At 37.8% G+C, this 23,466-nt stretch overlaps 1 protein-coding gene across 1 annotated transcript in view; it reads right to left on the minus strand.

The window, feature by feature from the left end:
- The window catches only part of ANTXR2 (ANTXR cell adhesion molecule 2), a 210,424-nt gene that overhangs the window by 128,874 nt on the left and 58,084 nt on the right, over positions 1 to 23,466 (minus strand). Inside the window, exon 10 of the mRNA XM_027854470.1 lies at positions 22,019 to 22,088. Within this exon, the coding sequence (XP_027710271.1) occupies positions 22,019 to 22,088 (70 nt within the window). The remainder of the gene's footprint in view (positions 1 to 22,018; positions 22,089 to 23,466) is intronic.

A 23,466-nucleotide genomic window follows, 5' to 3' on the forward strand; every position in this document is an offset into this window, starting at 1 on the left:
TGATACACAATTTCCCCCTTCCAGTACTTGTAGATACTCCTTTAGAGAAGAAAGATAAAAGCCTGGTGTCACTGAGGCTGTTAAAGTTTCCACCCCAGAAGCTGGAAATGGAGGATCTTCTTTCTCTTTTATAACAAGTTCTGTTCAGAAGCAGAATTACAGAGAGGTGGAGCCAAGATGGCAGATTAGGGGCAACCACTCAGTGAAATCTTCCAACATTCCCCTCCAAACAACTTTAAAATGAAGCCTTAAACCAAATTTTGGATTGTCAAAGCCAAAAAAAAAAAAAGTTGAGGAGAGACTTTTTTTGCCCTAAGAAAGCTTAAGAGATCAGCAGGAGAAAGAAGTCTGTGATGCCAGGCCTGTGGGGAGCCCACACCTGTGTCTGTGGCAGCAGTGGTCATAGCGGTATCAGAGGCTCTCAGCCCAGAGACAGGAAGGAGGTCAGACAACCGGCCAGAAAGAGATTACAGGGGATGCTTTGCTGGCATTGGATAGAGCTGATGCTGATTAGCAAATCTATTGCACATACTCAGTTCTGGATTGTAGAGAAGAGAGCTAGTGGTCAATCACAAGGGAACAGGGGCCCTGGTCATGGTTCTAAAGCAGAGCACTAGCACTTGTGGCTGCAGGGAACCAGGGGCCCTTCTAGGTAAAGACAAGAGTGCAGACCAGGAGAGCAGTAACCATACCTCTCCCTGGATCATACCACCTAGGAAGCACTTAAAACTTTCAGACCCCCAGAATGACTCATGATGAGAAGGTGCTGTTCACCTCCAAACAGAGAGTGGGTGAAGTCTGAGTGCAAATTAAAGTGTTATTTTCTCACTTTATTTTCTATTTACCTTTTTTTTTTCTTTATGGCTGACATGGAAATGTATTTTGCATCATTTTGCATGTATAGCCGATATAATTTTGTTTGCCTTCTCAGTAGGTGGAAAGACAGGGAGGGGAGAGACAAAGAATTTAGAACTCAAAATTTAAAAAGAAAGGAATGTTGAAAATAAATAATTCAAAAAAAAATAATTAAATTCATGTAACAAAATTTCCCTTTTCTAAATGAAGAGTCAGAATAGGAACCTTTGTGCTCTTCTCTAGGATTAGCCCCTTGTCCCAAGCCTGATCAACATTTTCATCAATGAATGACATGAACTGAGTTTGTTCAATTCATCTCAAGCACCTACTTATGAGTAAGATCCTATGCTATGTACTGGGAATAAAAAGATAAGTATGAGATAGGCTCTGCAGTTAAGGACTTTATACTCTAAAGCACGTGAATAACTGATATAGGAGAAAGGGATGTAAGTACAAAGGAAAGGTCCAGTGATAACTTTGAAGGAAAAAAAAAACACTTTTACCTGGGTGTGGGATGATGCAATATTTTCATGTACAATGATGGTTCCTAAATTGGGCTTTTAAAAGAAGGAAGAGAAGTTGAAGGAAATCCATTCTATGCATGAAGGTTATCATGAACAAAGATGAAAAAAGGAGTAAGAGATCAGAGGTGAATTTTGGAAGAGACTATAGATTGGAAAGTTAGGTTAGAGAATGATTTTGGAGGACCTTAAATGACAGGATCAGGAAATTTTGCTTTATTAAGTTTTATAGTAGACAAGTAATATGCTTCAATGTAGGCCTCTCCAATAAGCCTTTCATCCTGCTTCCCAATTATTTTTCCTAATTATTCTATTTCTAATTATTCTCAGTAGGTTATTCTCTTACCAAAAAGAAGAAGATGAAGAAGAAGAAGAAGAAGAAGAAGAAGAAGAAGAAGAAGAAGAAGAAAAACAACTCTAAGGTACCACCTCCCACCTATCAGAATGACTAATATGACAGAAAAGGAAAATTATACATGTTGGAGGAATCTGAGAAAAACTTTTAAAGAAGACATACAGATCAGTGAAATAGAAATTGGGACACTAATGTATTGTTGGTGGAGTTGTGAACTGATCTGGAGAGAAATTTGGAACTTTGACCAAAAGGCTATAAAACTATGCATATACCCTTTGACATAATAATACTACTACTAGGTCTGTATCCCAAAGAAATTTCTTTTAAAGCGGAAAGGATCTAGTTGTACAAAAAAAATTTATAGCCCCATATTTAGTGGTGACAAAGAATTGGAAATTGAGGGGATACCCATCAATTGGAGAATGGCTAACCAATTCATGGCATATGATTGTAATGGAATACTATTGTGCTATAAGAAATGATAAGTAGCATGATATCAGAAAAGCCTGGAAAGACTTACATGAACTGATGCAAAATGAGGTGAGAAGAACCAAGAGAACATTGTACACAGTAAAAGCAATACTGTACACTGTCTTTTACAGCATGACTAATATAGAAATGTTTTGCATGATTGCACATGTTTAACCTGTATCAAACTACTTACCATCCCTGGGAGAGGAGAGGGGAAGAAGAGAAGGAGAGAATTTGGAACTCAAAATTAAAAAAAAATATGAATGTTAAAAATGGTCTTTACATGTAACTGGAAAAATAAAATATTTTTAAAGGAATAAACAAGTCCACCTTGTGGAACCCTGGAACACAGATGGAAATCACTGATCTGAGAGAACTTGAGTTCTAGTTCCTACTTTACCAAAGTCAAAGCATCTCTATGATTAAAGAACTGTTAGTTTACTTAAACACTCTTCATAATTTTTGTTTTTCTCTCCAAGAAAGGGGATCAGGGGAATTACAATTTTCCATACAAGGAATTATTTTCCAACACTATATAAATCTATGAGAGTAAGATTTACTGGACAATGAATAGACCAAGCTATACATAGAATATTTTTAACTAGTCCTAAGACTCACAGTTTTCAGAGTTATATTTAGAAACCAGAATGTATCCAGAGGTGGATATGATTGGGAAGTGACTACAAAGTGAGAGGGTTAGAGAGGATGAGTTTTATCTCCCCTTCCAGCTCTAAATCTCTGAACCTATGATTCTATGAAACCAATACAGCAAAAGAGCTGAGGACATTTTGCCTTGAATTCAACAAGTCATTTTATTCAACAAATATTTCTTAAGTACCAGCTATGACACATGGACCAAGTTCTGAAATACAAAGATTAAAAAAAAAATGTATTGTTCCTGCCCTGAAGCACCTTGTAATCACTTAAGACTTTAGGGAGACATGAAACCAGGTTTTAACTATTTGAAGGACTGCTAGATTGTATAATCATTATACTTTGTCCAGTACCTCCTGAGGATAGACTTGGAGTCAGTGGTAGATGTTACAGGAACGCAGATTTCAGCTCAATATAAACAAGAACCTTTCTAACAGTTGAGGTATTTCAAAAGCGAGCATGGCTTCTATCTGAAGCAATGAACTCCCTGTCACTGGAAGTTTTCAAATAAAAAAAATATGACCGTAGTCAAGAACATTGGAGAATAATCCTTTTTAGTAGCAGGGTGGTTGGACTAGATGACCTTCAAAGACACTGCTTTCTATAAAATCTTAAGATTCTACTTTGTTATACAGAATATATTCTGTTGACATGTCTAGTATTTGTTGACTCATATAAAAGCAGTTACAAAAATGGTGGCTTCCAGCATAGCGCTGAATTAATCTGTATATTAAATTGCACCTATAATAGAGTAACTTATCTGAGTATCTATTTAAACATTTTGGTGGTGTGATGGTAGGCAAAATACAGATTTGTGAGATGAAAATTTACATATCCCAAACTTGAAGTAAAATGTTGAAACATGAACAAATATAAAACCCCTTTATAACAATTTATGCCCTTTATTGTTCATAAAACTAACTTTTTAAAAGCTATGCTAGGTATTAAATACCAGCACTTGATTTCAAAATATCTTTAGTCACCATAATTTTAATAACTTTTTGAGTAGTTGCCAGTTTAATTTTCAGTCTGTGAAAACTGGAGGTAAATTATTTATTACTTCCAGCAAATGTCTTTCACAATTTTACTTAATTTTTTCATCTTTTTTTTAATGGATCATAAAGTGGAAATATTTTATTAGATATTCACATAGTAAGGAGCAAATGAATATTTTGCACATTGGTTACTGTGAGTTGGAATGCAAGCAATATTTCAGGGGGTATGATTTCTTTTAATACTTTCACTGAGATGGTACCAGGTCATATCACTGCTTAGGAACAATTAGAATATCGCTGTTGGCAGCCACTTCTTTGAAAAGGTAGTAGATAATGCCTCTATAAATATGACATTGTATTTGGAAAATAAACTTCCTTTCTTTTAATGCTGGGAAAATGCACTGAAGATGTGACAAGGAAGTAGTGATTCTTAAGAATCCTCATAGCTTCATCAAGAATAGCTTATGTCATTATGGCCTCATTTCCTTTCTTTATCCAGAGGAAATAAGCTGATGGAAGGAAAGAATGCTTGTAGAAGTGATTTCCTTTGTATTCCTATCTAGCCTACCAGAGACTTTATCAAATGTTTTGCTGAAATCAGTTAGATTTATTTGGAACTGACTGAATGACCAGAACCAAGGAGTAATTATTGATGGGTCAACGCCAACTTGGGAACTCTGGCTCAGGAGGAAGAAAGAAAGCAGGGCAAAGATTTGTGGACAACACAGAAACCTCTCACAGAGAAATTAAGTGACTTGCCCGTGGCCATACTGTTAATAAGTGTCAAAGGCAGTATTTGAACTCAGCTCTTCCTGACTCCAAATCTAGCACTCTGTTTCCAACCATGAAATAGCTTTAAGAGGCTTAAAACTGCATGAAGATTTTCAGGACACCCTGTCTAAGCATCAGGGTAGCAGGGATCATTTTGCCCTTGTCTTTTTGTCCCTGTGCAATTATTTGCACAGTAATTGACACAAAATAGGTGCTTAACTTGTTACTTTTTAATTTTATTTATGGCTTATGATTATTAATGATGCTCGTTTCTAAAATTACCATTTGCAACAGAACAAATTTTCAATCTCTTTGTGCAAATGGTAGAAATTTACAGCATTTGCTCTTTTGTGCTTGCACTATTTATGGAGTGAAATAAAGAAACACGTCCAAAGGCGGATGCGTCTCACTGACCAGGCACATGGAGCTAGAACTATAGGACCACCACAAAATGGCACAATGATGTTAAATGAGTCTCTTAATTCAGCGTGAGATCCTACAGTCACTGCATAATGCTCACACCTTTCCTCTGTCCCTGCAGTCTTTTCTAATGTAGGGGACAAGAGAAGTACAGCCCTGCATCATAAATCAATAGAGAGCTTAACAAAAAAAAGTAATGCCTTTGTAGCCAGAGAGTGGGTCTGTTCAATTTCACCAAATTTCATTTGAGAAAATTTAACTTTTTAATGTACTATTATCAAATGCACCTCCTAAGTAAAACAGAACTCTCCAACAGTTATGATAGCTCAGAAACATAAAATGCCATGATGAGAGAAAAAATGAAAGAAAAGCTTATGAATATAAGAGAAATACACTAGAATGGAAAATACAAATTTCACAATGCTCGATAGGATATCATATCAGAAATTCAGTGGATTCAGAATTCAAAAAAACAAAAAAATACATTTCCAAGTGGCATGTCTTCAACAATGTCAGGAGTGAGAAGAAAAAAATACTCTTTTGATCCTCTAGGATACAGTAACTTTAGAAGAAAAAAAATACATCTGGTTCAGTGACATTTTTTTGACTGTTAGTAAACAATTTCATTATATTGAAAACGAACCTTTGTTGAAAATTACTGAGCTCTCAAATTTACAGTAACTACTATGCAATATCAAACTTCAGATTTTTTTTCCTAACTATTGTATTTTCAATTGTGATCTTATTTTATACTCAGCCTATATTCCTAGATGATCTACCAAAAAAGTTCAACACTGAGGAACATAAAACAACTAACATGTCATTTAAATATCCCTGGAAAATGTGAATAGATATTGAAATGTATTAAACAGCTTGAGAACAATAATAATATTTTGGAGTAAGAGTTTTTAGATCCATTACCCTGGGACCTTGTGTGCCTCTCAGTGCTTACTTGGAGTGTTCAGGGATGATGTGAAAATGTAGCCATCAATAGTGTTGACACATCCTGACAATATCATGTGAAAAGTGATTTATACTTAAAAGTGATTATTACCTAACTAGCTCAATATTATGGGCTCTAGTCTCTCCAATCTCTTTTGTGTATTGGACACTAGGGAGACACATTAGCTCTTTCAAGCCATTAGAATTCTATTTGTCATATGGTTGTAACAAATCCCTACTTTGCATTTACAAAGCAGTAACATTTAACTCAGTGTTCCAAAGTACCTATTCAATCTATTATCGCAGGACTCTAGCATCCTAAAATACATTTCCAAACCTGTCTGAATGCAGAAATCAGAAGAAATAAGTAAATATTAGAGTTGTATCACTTGCTCTCTTGATAATGGAATCTATGACTGTTGTGTGGTTTATCTTTTTTATTTGAAAAGATGTGCAAATTAAAGTCACAATTTTTTTTTTAGCCTGAGAAATAGAAACAGAAGCAATCAATCAACCTACCAATCTGATTTTAAGCAAAACTTCATTTTAAGGAAAACAGATTCAGGATGACTAGCCAAAGTGGGGGAGGGGAAGGATGAAAAGGTTTCTTACTCTAACCATAAGCTGCTTGCCTTGATTTTTTTTAATCTCAACAATCAAAACCACAAAACTGTCAACATATACCAGTGTCCTACTTTCCACCCCAAACATGAAGACAAAAAGTCTTCCAATCTTGCCTTTTATAAGAAATTATATTACCAGCTATCATTTTATTTAGATATTTATTCCACTTCTGCCAGAAGGTTGTGGCCAATGTTTTTGAAAGCACATTTTACTATACCATATGCCTCCTAAAATTATCTCTATCAAACAAGCTGTAGAATGAGGCAATTGGATCATTCTGTTCTGCTTCTCTTTCTTTGAAACATGTTTAAGTATATTTATCCAATTTGCTCTGTTCCACTCCCCTAGTTACAGGTTTAAGATGTCAGCTATGCCGGGGCAGCTGTGGATGGCTTACCAACCAAAGGTCACAGAATAAGCTCCTCTTACTAAGACTGGCAATAGCTGCATATTAACTGTAATGACCAGAAAAGGAAGTTGAGTCATAAAAATATAAAAGTCTAAACAACTTTACCACCTCTCTTAAGAACCTCCAACTTAATCTCATTTTAGGATGAAATTCATATGTAAATAAGCCTCATGAAACAGTGAACTCCCAAATAACCTAGATATTTTTTTGGGGGGGGTGGGGGGAAGTATAGTATATATGATGAGAGAAACAAAGAAAAAGTTCTATAAAATTGAGAATGATTCTCTCCTGCTAAAATTTTCTAATAGCCTTGGTCTAGAACAGTGGTCTACAATGGAAGGAGCATGAGACCCACCCCCACTTCCCATGCCTTCCCCAGAAGGGCTTTGAGATAACTCATAGGGATGCACGGGAATCAGAGGTGGGGAAGATGGGTCATATTCTACCTTCCCTCAAATACCAATCCCAGTACTTGTCTCCAATACCATCCCATCTTCCTATTCACCAACTTACTCCCATTCTCAGCACTCAGTGCAAAACTCCCAAAAAGTCCCCTTCTCCTAGAGGCAGTTATAACTTAATCGCCCAAGCATAGCCACACCCTGTACTGGATCACATGGTGGTTGTAGCTCTATGCTCCCTGAGAGTAAATAATAAGGGCTTGTAGCCTTTACACAGGTCTCATTCTTTCATAGGATCATAGACATAAGATTTGGATTTTTCCTCAAAAACTCCTCTGAACTTCTCTACCTTTATCAAGGGCACCGCCATCCTTACAATTTCACAACATCGGTATCCATCCTTTAGACCCACTATCATGCCACATGTCCAATCAGTCGCCAATTGCTATTCTGTTCTCCCGCCACAGTATTTCTTGAATCATGTCCCCTCCTCTCTACTCACATAGCCAACACCCTCATTGAGGACCTCATCACCTCTTACCTGGACAATCACAATAGCTTCCTGATTGGCCCTCTTGCCTCAGTTCTCTCCCCAGTCAATGTCCTCCATACAGATTTCTAAGTGATTTAGGAATAAAACACGTTTGATCATGTCACTCCCTTACTCCAGCAGCTGAACTCCAGTAGCTTCCTGCTGCCTTTAGTTTCAAACACAAATAAACAAAAAACTCCTCTGTTCAGCACTTGAGGCCATTCAAAATTTGGTTCCAACCTGCTTTTCTATACTAATTACATGTTATTTCACTTCCTGTATTTTACTATTAAAGTCCAAAAATGTGTTGGAAGCTAAGGTATGATTAAGCAGAACCACATAAAGAAAAAAAATGGATTTCTATGGAAAACTTTCTTCTGAATTGAAATCAGAGACAATCAACCCTTGTTTATTGTTTTTACATTCTATATAGTGAATATGTACACATAGAGAAATGTGACTACTGATTAAAAATTATGTTCAGTTATGACCTGTTATTGAACTATTGTACTATGTTTCAATTTTAAGAAATATTTTAAAAGGAGTTAATTTACTTCATCATCTACAATTATTGATTTAAATGCATGAGAATTATTAAGAAAAATCATTGGGGTGGAGCCAAGATGGTAGAAAAAAGGCAGAAACTCACCTAAGCCCACCCAAATTCACATCCAAGCCACTTTAAATAACAGCTCAAAACTAATTCTGGAGCAGCAGAAGCCACAAAGGGATAGGGAGAAACAATTTTCCAGCCCAAGACAACTTAGAAGGTCAGCAGGAAAGGTCTATCACACCAGGGTCAGAGTGGAGCACAGTCCAGCTTAGGCTGTACAAGCATTGGCCATGCCACAGGAAGTCAGTAGCAGGCCTTGGGGGTGACCATATCAGTGGCTGCTGCATCAGCTGCTTCTGGAACTCAGCCTACAGAAGGTAAGGGAGTCGGATAACCAGTCAGAAGGAGATTCCAGGATCCCCTTTGCCGGCATTGGGAGCAGAACTGTGTTGCATTTCACATACTCAGATCCAACTCCCAGTCCTCCGTCATAGTCCTAGGGCAAAGAGGGGCACACTTGGACTACTGTAACAGCCTGCTGGTGTGGCTGCCTGCCTCGTCTCTCCCTTGCTCCAACTCATCCTCTATTGAACCCTCAAAGTGATTTTCTAAAGCATAGGTCCAACCATGTCACTCTCCTACTCAATAAACTCCAGTGGCTCACTATTGCTTCTAAAATCAAATACAAAATTTTGGCATTCAAAGCCCCTTTTCCCTACCTTTCCGATCTCCATTTCTTCTTCCTCACAACATACTCTTCAATCCAATATACTGGCTTCTAGCTACTCCACAAACAAAACATTACTTCTTGGCTCTAGGCATTTTCTCCAGTTGTTTCCTATGCCTGGAATGTTCTCCCTCCTCATATCTGCCTGCTAGCTTCCCTGGCTTCTTTTAAGTCTCAGCTAAAATTGCACCTTCTATAAGAAGTCTTTCCCAACCCCTCTTAATTCTAGTGTCTATCTTGCTTTAATTCTTTCCTGTTTGTCTTGTATATATCTTGTTTGTACATATTTGTTTGTTTCTCTCTCCTCCATTAGATTTTAATCTCCTTGAAAGCAGGGATTATCTCTTGCCTCTTTTTCAGCAAACCCTCATACTAGGGGTAGTAACCTGCTAAAATGTATGATCCCTATCTCCCCACTTCTATTCTCTTCCTATCAAGACTTTCAGTCCTGTTTTTAGATGAAAGGCAAGACTCCAAAGTTAACTTAGGAGATTATATGATAGAACTAAATACAATGGAAGAAACATTTCAAAGGAGGGAGTGACATCAATGGACCAGACTAATGGAATAAGAGGCTCATGTCCACATGCTTAGCTCAGTGCCTGGCACATAGTAGGCACTTAATAAATATTTATTAATTGAGTGACTGAATTGGTACCACCACTTCCTTTCCTCTCACTCTCTTCTTCCTCAGCAGCCTGGCTTCCAGCTTCATCATTCAACTGAAACTGCTCTCTCCAAAGCTGCTAATGATGTCTTAATTTCCATATCTAATGGCTTTTTCTCAATCCTCATACTTCTGGCATATCTTCAGCATTTGACATTGGAGATCACCCTCTCTTCTAAATACCCTTTGCAATCTGGCTTCTGATATCATCATTCAACTGAAACTTCTCTCACCAAAGTTATCAATGATTTCTTAATTGCCAGAATTGGCCTTTTCTCAATTCTCATCCATCTACCATTCTATAGCATCTGACCCTGTTAACCAACCTCTCTTCCAAAATATTCTCTCCTCTCTAGTTTTTCAGATACTGCTCTCTTCTAGTTCTCCTATATGTCTGACCACTCCTTCTCATTGTCTTGTGCTAGATTTTCATCCAGGTCACACCCACTAATAGTGGTTTGTCTCCTAAGGCCTTGGTCTGGGTCTTCTTCTCTTTCCCCTCTATATTATTTAACTTGGAGGTCTCATCAACTTCAATTAGATCCTATTATCATCTCTATGCAAATATAGCCAGCCTTAATCTCTCTCCTGGGCTCAAGTGACATATCACCAACTGACTTTTGGACAGCTCAAGTTAGATTTCTTATGGGCATAACAGAGCTCATCTTTCCTCCAAATCCTCCCTCTTTCCAACTCTCCTATTACTGACAAGAGTGCCACCATCTTCCTTGATCTGTGTGTGAATTAGATTGAAGGGAGGCAGAGTTGGGCAAAGTCATCAACCTCACTCTCTCTTCCAGAGTCATCCAAGTCCATTAGTAGGACAAAAGCAAAAAGATTCTTGATGGCCCAGGATGCAGTGGATAACCTTGACTTCTATATCTGATTAAGAGCTCCACAGTATCTGTGTCAGCCACCTTCATGGCCATTGGAATAATTGTTCTCATCTGCCCATTCTTCCAGGGGATGTCTTCACATGCATGGAGTAGACATCCCCCTAACTCACTGATGGGTTTGAGGCCTGTTGGTTACCCTCAATCTGGTTTAGCTTGTCTGCCAAGCTCTTTTTTTTACCAAGAAGTGGCCACTGTACATGCTACATCTTCTTGAAGCCACAGGTGAGAGTTGAGAGCCAGGTGGACACCAAAACTGTATAAGCAACCCTGAAAAGGGCTCAGCAAGCCCTCATACCAGGTTTAGCAGGTTGTAACCTGCTAAAATGCACGATCCCTGTCCCCCACTTCTATTCTCTTCCTATCAAGACTTTCAGTCCTGTTTTAAGATGAAAGGCAAGACTCCAAAGTTAACTTAGAAGATTATATGATAGAACTAAATACAATGGAGGAAACATCTCAAAGGAGGGAGTGCCATCAGTGGACCAGACTGATGGAATAAGAGGCACATGTCCACAGAGACAGCTCTGAGATCATGCAGCTGGCTTTGTGGCGGGCTGTGTAGGGTTATTTCACTAGAGTACTGCTAATTATTTAAGTGAAAGGAGAAATGATCACCACATCTGTTACCCTCACACAAGAAAAACTTTCATTGAATGTTGAGCCAGATGTGTTTATGTGAAACATATACTAACTAGCTACTTAATGGGCTGGAATTCTTGGCCAAAAGCTAATTAGGCAGACATTAAATAGCCTTCACCTTACAAGTATAAACTAGTATAGTTTCATTGACTTTAATTAAATCTCATAAGAGATCTTGTCATCTACACAAAAACACACCAAATAATATAAATTCACTGCAAAGTATGAAGCTTGATTAGTTAAAGCAAGTGTTAGTTGCAATGAAAAATAATGTCCCTATTCACTAAACTAATTTAAAAAGTCAAAACAATCATGTTATTTAGAAATATCACAATAAAAACATACAAACATAGAAATCTCATTTGCTAAGTGCTTTGACTCAGTGAGGCCCTTCAAATTACCTACAAAGAAAAGATTCAACTCATCACTGACATGTCTCCTTCCTAAAATTTTTCTGAGATAGCAAGTGAAGGATTATGGGGGGAAAAAAAACCTTTAAAAATGATCATCCATTCTGTTTCATATGATCTTTTTGTAAAGAGAGGATTAGACGATCATAGATTTAAGAGCCTAAAAGGACCTTGGAAGTCACCTAATCCTATTCCCTCCTTTAATAGATAAAGAAACCGAGGCCCAGAGAAGTTAAATTGGTCTGCAATCACACAGAGAGCAAACGGAAGAGCCACAATCTGAACCCAAGCTCTCTGACTCCAAACTCATTACATTTTCTTATAATTGGAAAATAGATCAAAGGTTGGAAGGGTCCTTCCAGGAGCCTAACTGATATAGGTCAGTTAGTCCAACATGCTCATTTTACAAATAAGAAAACTGAAACCCAGAGAGATCAAGTGATGTGCCTAAAGTCCTTAACTCTTTTCTCAATAGGACTCCAAGTTCAGTGTTCTTTCCACTGCCTCCCATTGTCTCCCAACCCATTACTCTAGCTTTCAGAATTCAGGCAGGTTCCAGGGGAGAAGGAAGGGACCCACTGTGCCAAAGAGAATTGGCCAGTGAGCCAGGGGGAACAGCCCATTCAAAAGACGTTCATTTAGGTATCCCTACTCTTTTTTTTCCCCTAAGCCTGCAGTTTGGGAATTAAGCAGCATCTCCCTTAGACTTCTAGCAAGGAAAGAATCACTCTCTCCCTACCCCACCAATTTTCAGCAGCCCATCCCCCAGCAGCAATGGTGAATGTATGCACATGACAGTAAGCACTTGTGCTTGCCTGGAACAGCCTGATTCTGAAGCTCAAATTCCTGCCTGGTTTCTGCTAGAACCTTGATTTTAAAGAGAGGGTTCAAACCAGCCATGTCATCCCTCTCCAGGTTGTACTGATGAGGTTTGGCAGAACCTCAAAACCAAGGGCAGGGGGAGACGAGGTGTCATCTGGAAAGAATTTGTGGACTCAAACCATCTTTCAGTCAAGTGGTAGAGCTTTATTGTGATGCTATAAAAGCAGGCAAAGTTCTCTAGGGAACTTGCAACCTAATAGGGGTGAAGCTAGAGCATATATAGGAAAATCTTAGTGCATTGTGTGCCAACTACGCTAATTAGGATTGGGGAGTGGTTAAGGAATGGTCAGTTCTTAAAGGAACCTGCAGTTTTGGTACTTAGCATGCAGGCATTTTACCCAGAATTTACTTTGAGAAGGGAGGGGCACTGAGGGGTGTGTCTTTAGGCCTGAGTCACTAAGTCAACCAACAGTCATGGTCATATTCTCTGTTACCAATCAATGTCTTGTTAGACAAGATGGATTGGGAACTGGGCATATATTGACTTCTAGAATATACACGGTAATTTAGAGGAGTCCATGGGAAATAAATTGGGTGGTACAAGACGTTGTAGGAGTTAGTACCAGATGGTGCTGTGCATACAAAGGAAATTCTTACAGAGGTCACTGTAACAGGGAGAGATAGTTTGTTTCATTGGGGCCCACTCATGAGTTATTGCCAGAAATGTGGTCTTGGACTGAGGAGAGATATGGTCTTAGGCCTGGGGTCCAAGCACAAGCATTCCATTAGTGCTACTGACACATCTCCACAAGATTTTCTCTACATGTCCCCACACCAGATACCTTCACCCCCTCCCCACTTTTCAGTTATCTTTTATGTGATGTTTTCCCCCATTTGAATGTAAGCTCCTTGAGGGCAGGTACTGTCTTTTTATATTTATATTCCCATTCCAGGTACATAGTAAGCATTTAACAAATGTTTCCTGATTTAACTGACTGCCTTTTCTGCATAGTGTTTCTTTTCCTGAGCAATGGTGACTAGAAGTGATCCTAAGATTGACGTTTCTAGCCTTGGTAGCAATCTCATGCATTAAAGAGGCTGAAGCACCTGGATCTGGGACTGGTTTTCCATCAGGAGGTAATCCCTATGACAGCTTCTGGGGGAAAAGGATGGCCCCCACCAAAAAGACACTACAGAAGAAAGAACTAAGAAAAGCCAAGCTCTGCCTTGGCAAGCCAGGATCTCTAAACTTGAGTTGTACAGACAGTGCAAGTCTGAGATGAAAGTACACTATCTCTTCAGCAGTCTTTCTTTCCCTTTAAAGGTCAGGTTATACCAGAATACAAATGTGGTCTGTCTGCATGAGCCTAGAGCTAGGGACATGGCTGAGCTCTTTATTAGTGGAAAGGAGCTTATATGTACTGGGTTATTGTCTCCTCTGAGAGGATGTATGTACTTTGAGAGTAGGAACTGATAGATTTTTAACTCGATACTCAGCACAATGACTGGAATATAGTAGGTGCTTCATAAAGGCTTGCTGATAGACTGATAGATAGATATAGATATAGATATAGATATAGATATATAGATATAGATATAAATAGATATATTTTAGTGCCATGAACTACTATGTATGCAGTTCAGTGAAAATTGGAATCTTAAAAACTGAGGGTCCAAGGGGATATAAGTAGCCATCCAGTCCAACCCACATCCAAAAGCAGTCCCTAATTAGCCATCCAGCCTCTGCTTGAAGACGTCCAAGCTGCAGTAACACACCAATTCTCAAAGCAGTGCATTCCACTTTGTGTCTGCTCTGTTAATACATTTTTCATTTGGTTGGTTGATTTGGCTTGTTTATATTTTCATGATGACTTCAAGGTTAAATTGGCCTTTCTGTAACTTAGACTCATTGCTCCTGATTCCGCCCTCCAGGGACAATTCTTCCTCCAAATTATAGTCATTCAAATACTTGAAGAGAACTATCATATTCCCCTTTTAGCCTTTTCTACTCCAAGCTAACCATTTCCAGATTCTCCAATAAATCTTGACCCGAACTTAAAGCCCTTCACCATCCTGGCTGAGTTCCTCTGGGAACTCTCCAAGCTAAATTCCCCTATATATAGCCCTCAAAGTCAAACCAAGTACCAAGCAAAGCACTGGCAGAATGGTCAATTCCCTGTTTACACTGATGAAAAATGGAGATGGCCTTCTTCCATTAACAAATATCTTCATCACCCCAAGAGACTATTTCTAACTATTTGCCCAAAGACTATCTGAGTTTGAAGATTGAACCTGTAACTTTCAATAGAACATCTGCTACAAACTTTATCTAGTATCCACACTTCTATGTGTTCACTCTCTACTTTCTCTACATTCTCTCTCTACATACTTTTGTTTAATTCTTGTTATTCTTGGTTTCCACTGACTTATCACAATAAAAGCCTGAAAGTCTCAATAAAAACTCTAATGGACATGTCTATATAAGTATGATAATTCAGATGATATTAAAACATGTAGTCATTTCAATATGGCTTGTCTGTGGCCTTGTCTCATGGCTAGGAGTCAAGTAGATTAGCTTACTGTTTATTCAAGTTTAAAATGAGGTGTTTCTATTAAAGGATCTCTAAAATATGTTCTTTCAAACTCTAAAATGTATGATCTGATTCTACCTGTGTTCCAAGATGGCTCCATTTGGGGGGGGGGGTACATTTAATGTTCAGGTTCTTATCCAATTTAGCCATAGTCATATAGTTAGAATGTTTGTTACTATTGTTGTTGTCTTTTTTTTTTCAGTTGTGTCCGACTCTCCATGACCCCATTTAGGTTTTTCTTGGCAGAGATACTGGAGCGGTTTGCCATTTCCTTCTCCAGCTCTTTTTACAAATGAGGAAACTGAGGCAAACAGGATTAAGTGACTTGCCCAGGGTCACATAGCTAGTAAGTGTCTGAGGCCAGATTTCAACTCAAGAAGATGAGTCTTCCTGACTCTAAACCCAGCATTCTATCTGCTGTACCACCTAGCTGCCCATACATAGCATTAAGTAGATACAAAAATAAATGTGGAGGTTTTTCCTGGAAGAATAGAAGAATGATACTTATGAAAATTTTTTAAAATATTATAAAATGATGTCCTTTCTGATGTCTTTGAAATGAAAAGCTGCTATTGTTGCAAGATGCTATAGGTGAATAAAAGAACTCAGTGCCTCAAAGACAATTGGAATCATTTAAATATCCACCAACGTTCAAATGTGTGGGTCAACTGGGCATTCCTAAAATGATTCTCTCAGCATCCATAGAGGTAAAAACAAATGTTGCTCTCTAACTACCAATCCAGAAACTTGGACTGTAACACCATGTACTTCATCTATGTTCAAGGTATAAAATCAGGATGAAGTGATACTGAAGAATTCTATTCAATTCAGAATGGGCAATGTATCAAATCGACTGAAGACTGCAGCATCTCAAAGAACTTTGTAATTATGAATTTTATTTTTAGGCAAATACGCTATTTAAGTAACTATGCTACAGAAGTACACATGCTACTTATTTGTAGCGTAACGAAAGTAAAAGTAGGGTCTAGAAAGTAACGGGATTTTACTGTGCTCAGAAAACAACTTCCATACTCGTCACACTGCCTCTGATTATTCAGTAAACCAAACAACATTTATTAAATGTTTATTATATGCCAAACACTGTGTCTGGGGGTTTATAGACAAAAATAAAACAGTCCTTGCTCTTAAAGACCTTACATTTTATTGGCTAAAACAACATATACTCATATGAATAAGAGGAGAGAAAGTGAATGCACTATCATCTTTGAGCAGGAAGTGAGGGGGAGAAATCAGATAGGACCTCGTGATAGAGGAGGATTATTAAGTGGTCCAAAGGATTCAGGGCTCAAGGAAGTACAAAAAAAGAAAATCTGTGTTTAGTTTTCTAGTTAAAATGGAGCCCAATCCTAGAGCTGCTTAAAATCAGTTTGGAGACACAGGAAAAAGTAAACGATTCGAATTTGTTCCTCTAAGTTTGCATATTGCAATAATGGCCCAAACTGGTGCCACTGAGGCACCAGAATTGGATATCAGTGGAGGAATATATAGAAAATCTTCATATTGATTGAATCTGTGCTTTCATCAAGTTGTGCTTTAACATAGATGAACCAATAAATCAATGGATTCAGAATGAGAAACTTAATATTCTGTATATTCAAAATTCCCACATCCTTTCTTCATTAGAGAGAGAAAGCACAGGAAAGGCTTAGAATTAATAGGATATGTGTTCTAGAAGGCCCTATGAAAAGTAATATAAGTGAATACTATAATCTAAGGATTATAGGCTACTAGAAAGTAAGGTAGTTTCTACATCTTCTGCTCTGGAGCTGCCCTTCTCCCTGCTACATGCAGTGGTAAGGGCTTTTGTCCGGGAGATTAAAGAAGTATGCAACAACACTAGAGTAAACCTCTAGTTTGGAGAAAGAGACCAGGCAATGGTAGTGGTGGCAGACATATTCTTGCTGGAGTCAGCCAAAGAGTAGTCATTCTAATTCTTGAAGGGATAGGTAAGACCCAAAAGGGGACCACCTCCCTTTTAAGTTTCAATTTTCACCAAATCCGTACCTTGGGCTAGGCCAAAATTCCAAGCCCACAATTTCCAAGATAACCGATCCTATTAGAATTATAAGTCAAATAACCTATGAAAATTGTGTGTGTGTGTGCACGTGTTTTCTCAGTACACCTAGGTTCACAGCATCAGGGCTCAAAATACTATTTGAGGTAAAAGTAAAAATTCCAGTCCAGGAGAGTATTGGACTCATGTTTATTTGAGAGATGATTATGACACATTTTTCTTATTATTATGTGCTATTTATTTACTTAATGATTCTAGGCTGAGAGTAAAAGTAACTACATGCAGTATCAAATTTTGATATTTGCATCTGTATATGCAACCACTCTGAGTATGCTGGGTGGTGAATTAAAGCTCACTGCTCTATATCAAGTGCAAAAAGTTAATGGTAGATGAGTGGGCTGAGGCTCAAGAACAAGGCAAATCAATAATACCCCGGAGAGAGTCAAAACTGAGAGAGGGAAAGTTGATGACTCTGAGAACAATAGAGAACGTGGAATTTACTCAGCATTTAGCGACTCTGTAATTACATACGTAACTGTGTAATTATAGCCAGTTATATATTTGGTCAGATGTTTAAGTCCTGAGTGTTTTTATGTCTTTTCATTAAGTCTGATATTGTCTCTGCCTTCAGATCCTGAGTTACTCTAGGGGAAAACGCTGCTTTTTAATTACGTTGTGACTTTCATTCACAACACAGTACCATGATCTTTACTGAAGGAGTTACTTAATTGTTGCTAAAATGATAAATATCAAAACATATTTGAATAAAACAGGATGGATATTAAACCATTTTAGACTCTGAGTTTGAAACCATGTTACCTTTCTAAAAAATGCCATACAGAAAAATTAGCCAACCTCAGTTTTCAAATGAAATATCAGATATATATATACACATATATATATGTGTGTGTGTGTGTGTGTATAGATATATAGATATAATGTGTGTTGTGTATGTATGTATGTATGTATGTACAAAAAGTAGTTTTTTTTTCTGGTTGTTCAGTCATTTCAGACATGTCAGAGTCTTTGTGACTGTCTTTGGGGTTATCTTGCAAAGATACTGAAGTGGTTTGCCATTTCCTTCTCTAGCTCATTTTACAGACAAAGAAACAGAGGCAAATAAGGTTAAGTGATTTGCTCAGGGTCATAGAGCTAGTTAATTGCCTGAGATCAGATCTGAACTCAGGTCTTCCTGACTCCAGGCCTGGAGCTCTATGCACTGCACTACTTACCCTACAAAGTGTGTGTGTGTGTGTATATGTACAAGTGTACATACACATACATACATATATGTATATATTTATGGTTATAGGTAAATACATGTATGCATATATATGTATATATATTAGGTTGAATATTCTTTTTCTCCTTTGCAAAAGTAAAGAATAAAATGTAACTACTATAGTTGAATATATTTGAAGATCTACCTAGTAATGATTCCTAAATGAGCAAATGCTCAGGGATCCTACTGCCCTGGTAATTCATTCCACTAGGACCACTTTGTTTTTTAACTTTTACTTTAAAAATTCACATTAGAATATAACACTTCTAACAAGAGCATTTGAATTTGGTCATCAATATGATGAATTATGAAAGTTTTAAAGTTTTGATATAGTTGTGGGTTTTTTTTGTAACAACCAGTCAATGTGACAAAACACTCAAGTTAGTTATTACTTTTTTTTAAAAATCAGAATTTTTGAGAACAGCTCCCTTTTCTTACTTCCCACTACTAGTTAATATGTAGATATATATATATATATACACACATATATACATACACACATGTATGTATGCCTGTTTATGTGTGTATGCATATTCCAAATATTGGCTCATCTCTATTACTGTTATGAGAATTTTTATTTTCTTTTATTGATTTATATTTTAGAGGGTTCAGGGTCGCTTCTCTTGTTGAGGAAGCTGTTGAGTTGGCTAAAACCTGCCCCATGGGTTGTAAAACTTTACTTAAGGCCTCAGACATTACTCAGAGAAGAAGCCAAAAGAGCCTCCCAAAGTAATTTAATTTGTTTTATTTGCAGAAGGATCCCCACAGTGATTCCCTATCTAGTGGGAAATACTTTTTCATATAACATTAACATTTATTGAAACTATAATATATAAGATACACGTAAATTCAGCATATAAGCTTTCTAAAAAATGAATGTATATAAGATGTTAGGCATGTCCTGCTTCCCTAATCACCATCATCTAAAACCACCACTACTCCAGGCAACAGCCCACCCTGTGTGATGCGCCTCCAGATCTGCCCTAACCCAACCTGTCCCCTCTCTGTATCTCACCCTGGCTCTGGCTATCCCTTTCTGAACATCCAAAACCTACCTCTAACCTAACAAAGCGAGCAGAAGTAGAGTGTTTAAGGACTATTTGAGGCAACGGGAACTACAAATAGCATGCTGAACCACTATTTAATGTGCTTCATGCCAAATCCTTCCTCTTTCCAAACCAATTATTTACTTAGACCAGGAAATACCCTAATAAAAGGAAGGGTTATTGAAAGGTATGACTCATAACTGGGTTGAGTCCACATGACTGGCTACTGACGCAGTGTTCTATGAGTACGCTAAAGAGGGAACTCATCCCCTGGCTGTTACTCTTCCTTCCAACTTCAAAAAATAAGGAACACTCTGAGGTTTCCAGAAGGTCAGATGGAGGATGCCCTTCCTGGACACTCAGCCACAAAGTGTGAGCACATATCTTGCCCAAGCAAGCCTGTGCCGGGGTAAGGGTTGCCTTCTCTTCTGTCTTCTTTCCTTTGGAACAGGGCCTTGTGAGAACTTGAAAGTTCCCGGAGGCTTTCAATCTCAGTAATATCATCTCTCATGAGCAAATCAGTCAGGGGCATCCCCTGCCCAAATGGCCACAGTGGACAGAAAGGGGGCCATGACTGAATCACGTAGTTCAATCACCATGATTACAACAAAAACAACAGGAGGAGCTTGTGCCAAGTGAAGAAGCAACCTCAAAAAGCGACCAATGGAAATCTCTCCCACTTGGTTTTTCAATGGAAATGAAATGCAAAACGACTAACAATGTTTCCAAAACTATTTATGTCCTAACCAGACTTGAATATTAGCCTCCCCAACTGACTGTACTAGTACTGATAAGCTAACCATTCATATACATTATGAGTCTTTTAAGCTTTGAAATCATTTTTCTGTTTGGGAATGGGCTTGTTGCATATCTAATTCATATTTGCACATCATGCACTTTCATATGCATACCATAATTTATATACAACAAATATCCGGTTTTTTTTTTATTTTCCCCATCTCTGAAGAAACTGTACAGTCAGTCGCTCAATAAGCATTTAAGACCCCATTTAAGGGTCTACTGTGTGCCAGGCACTATGCTAAAACACTAGGAATACAAAGAGACAAAAGCCAGTCCCTGCCCTCAAGGAGCACAACGTCTAACAGGGAAGACAATAAGCAAACAAATACATACAGGCATGCTACATTCAGGATGAAAAATAGGAAATAGTGAACAATAGGGAATGCTTGAGAACTAAGAGGGGATGGGGAAGTCTTCCTGTAGAAGGTGCAATTTTATTTGGGACTTGAAGGAAGCCAGGGAAGCCAGAAGGTAGAGATGAGAAGGGAGAGTATTCCAGGTAGAACGGACAGTCAGAGAAAATGCCCAGAGTAAAGAGATGGAGCATCTTGCTTGTGGGAAAGCAAGGAGATCAGTGTCACTGGATTTTGTGGTGTGTGTGTGGTGTGTGTGTGTGTGTGTGTGTGTGTGTGTGTGTAAGGTGTAAGAAAACTGGAAAGGTAGGAGAGGGCTAGGATATGAAGGGTTTTCAATGTCAAACAGGAGATTTTGCATTTGATACTGAATTTTGATACATGAAACCATTAAAGAGTGATAAATTTTCAATGTTTTCCCTTCAAGTTACTCCTATACCAAGATAAAATCATGAAATTGGTTCATTATGCAGAATTTCACAGCTCAGAAAGTACTAAATTCTCTAAGTGAAAAGAGAGTCAACAAAAAGCCACTTTTCCAATAAGAGAAAATATGACCACATTATATTTGAAACAACTGAAATTCTCATCCTATATATAACATCTCAGCACCTAGAACCATACGGCCACATAGACTTCATCAACACTGGGCTGGCTTATGGTGGCACATGGGATTTCCTGGCCTGAGTAAGGCCATTCTGGCTCACATATTGCACATTAGCCTGAATAGCTCTAACATATTATACAAGATACCAAATCAGGCTCTCATTTCAGAATCACAATTACACTTACCTACACTGGGAAATCTTTTAAACACCTATCACTATAAATAAATATGAACTTGAAATAAGTCAAAATCTTACCCCAAAACTTAAAAAAAAATTCTGTTTATGCCCTATCAACCAACTAATTTACATGAAAGCTAGACATTTCCATTTTTAACAAGCAGTGTGAATGGGTGTTTGAGGTGCCAATCAAAGTATTTTACTCAGAGTGAGCTGTTTAATATACATCAAGGGAATTACATGAGGAATAAAGGAAATATTTTAACAAAAATTCTGTCTTTAACATTTGGCTTAATTTATTTCTTAAACATGACTACAAAAAACATGCATATACGATATATATACACATATACATATATAGGTGTGTGTATATGTGTGTGCATATATATGTGTGTGTACATATGTGTGTGTATGTATGCATGTGTATATATATATATATTTTTTTTTTTAAAAGGACTTACTCTCCAGCTTCATGCAGGACAGGTGCCGGACAGAGCATAGAGTTTGACTGCACACTCACTGGTTTTACACCTAGAAAACAAAGTATTGCTAAATTAATAAATAATTATACTGTACAATTTCATGAATTCACATGCAAAGCATGATGCAAACGGTAAAGTTTGTTGGAAAATACAAACGTCCCAGCAGAAATATGGGTAGACAAGTTTCTTCCAAAAAAGAAGTACTTTTGGATAAGAAAAAAGTAAGAAAATAATAGAAAGGAGGGGAGAGAGAGGGAAAGATAGAAAGAGAGACAGAGAGAGACACAGAGAGAGGGAGGAAGAGAGAGATCATATATCATATGATCAATAAATAGTCCCAGTAGATTATTCATTATCCTGTTTTTATATGATAAAATTGACACATAATTTCTGATAATATGAAATTATATGAATTATATGTTTTTTCTCTTCAGTTTTGAAAAGATAGCCCAAAGTTCTCTATGAACATACAATCTGATGACATGACATAGTGATAGAAAGGAAAAAGAGTACAAATGACCTGAAGGGGAAAAGATTGGATTTAAAATTTATTTAAGATTTTTTAAAATTTCTACCAACAATACACTTTTCTTCCCTATCCTCCCCTTCCCTATAAATCTATACTCTTTTGCCCACCTACAGCAGGCAACCCAGCTGCCTACTTCACTGAGATTGGGGACACCCAATGTAATCACTCTCAACTCCTTCCTTCAAGCTTCAAGCTTCACAATTCTTAACATCATCACTGACTCTCTCCTGATTCCCTCCTATCACAGATGAGGTACTTCTAAGTTAATCCCTTTGTACCAATGCACATGATCCCATGAGCCTTCAACTTTCCCCAAGATGATCCTCCATCAATAATTGCCCTTCTCTCATTTATCTTTCATCATTCCCTCTCCATTGGCTCCTTTGAATTTGTCTAAAACACACTGAGGTCTTCACAAATCTAAAAAAGACTTTCTTAGCCCACACACCTGATCCAGTTACTGTCTCATCTCTCTTTCCTTTCACAGATAAACTTTTTTTAAAAATTGTGTATCTGTTTTCTCTAGTTCATCACTTTCCATTCTCTCTTCATGCAACATGGGCAAGCCCTGCCAGAAACACCTCGGGTTCATTACACATTTGATTTTGAATTAATTTTTGGTCATTGTGTGCTCAGAAACCTTTTACTGTTGCCAAATTTTTCAACACCCCATATGGGGTTGTGACCCACAATTTAAGAAGTGCTGACCTAGGATACCACTATATACCATTCTTCCATATTCATAATCACAGGGCTATTTGACTTTTCCTATTTCTCATATCTAATGAGTTACTAAAAACTGTTGATTCTACTTCTTAGAAGTCACTAGGAGGAACAGTGAATAGAATACTAGGCCTGGAGGCAGGAAGACTCAAGTTCAAATTCAGCCTCAAACACT

This window comes from Vombatus ursinus, unplaced genomic scaffold, assembly GCF_900497805.2.
Source record: "Vombatus ursinus unplaced genomic scaffold, bare-nosed wombat genome assembly UNPS02010461.1, whole genome shotgun sequence".
Lineage (NCBI taxonomy): Eukaryota > Metazoa > Chordata > Mammalia > Diprotodontia > Vombatidae > Vombatus > Vombatus ursinus.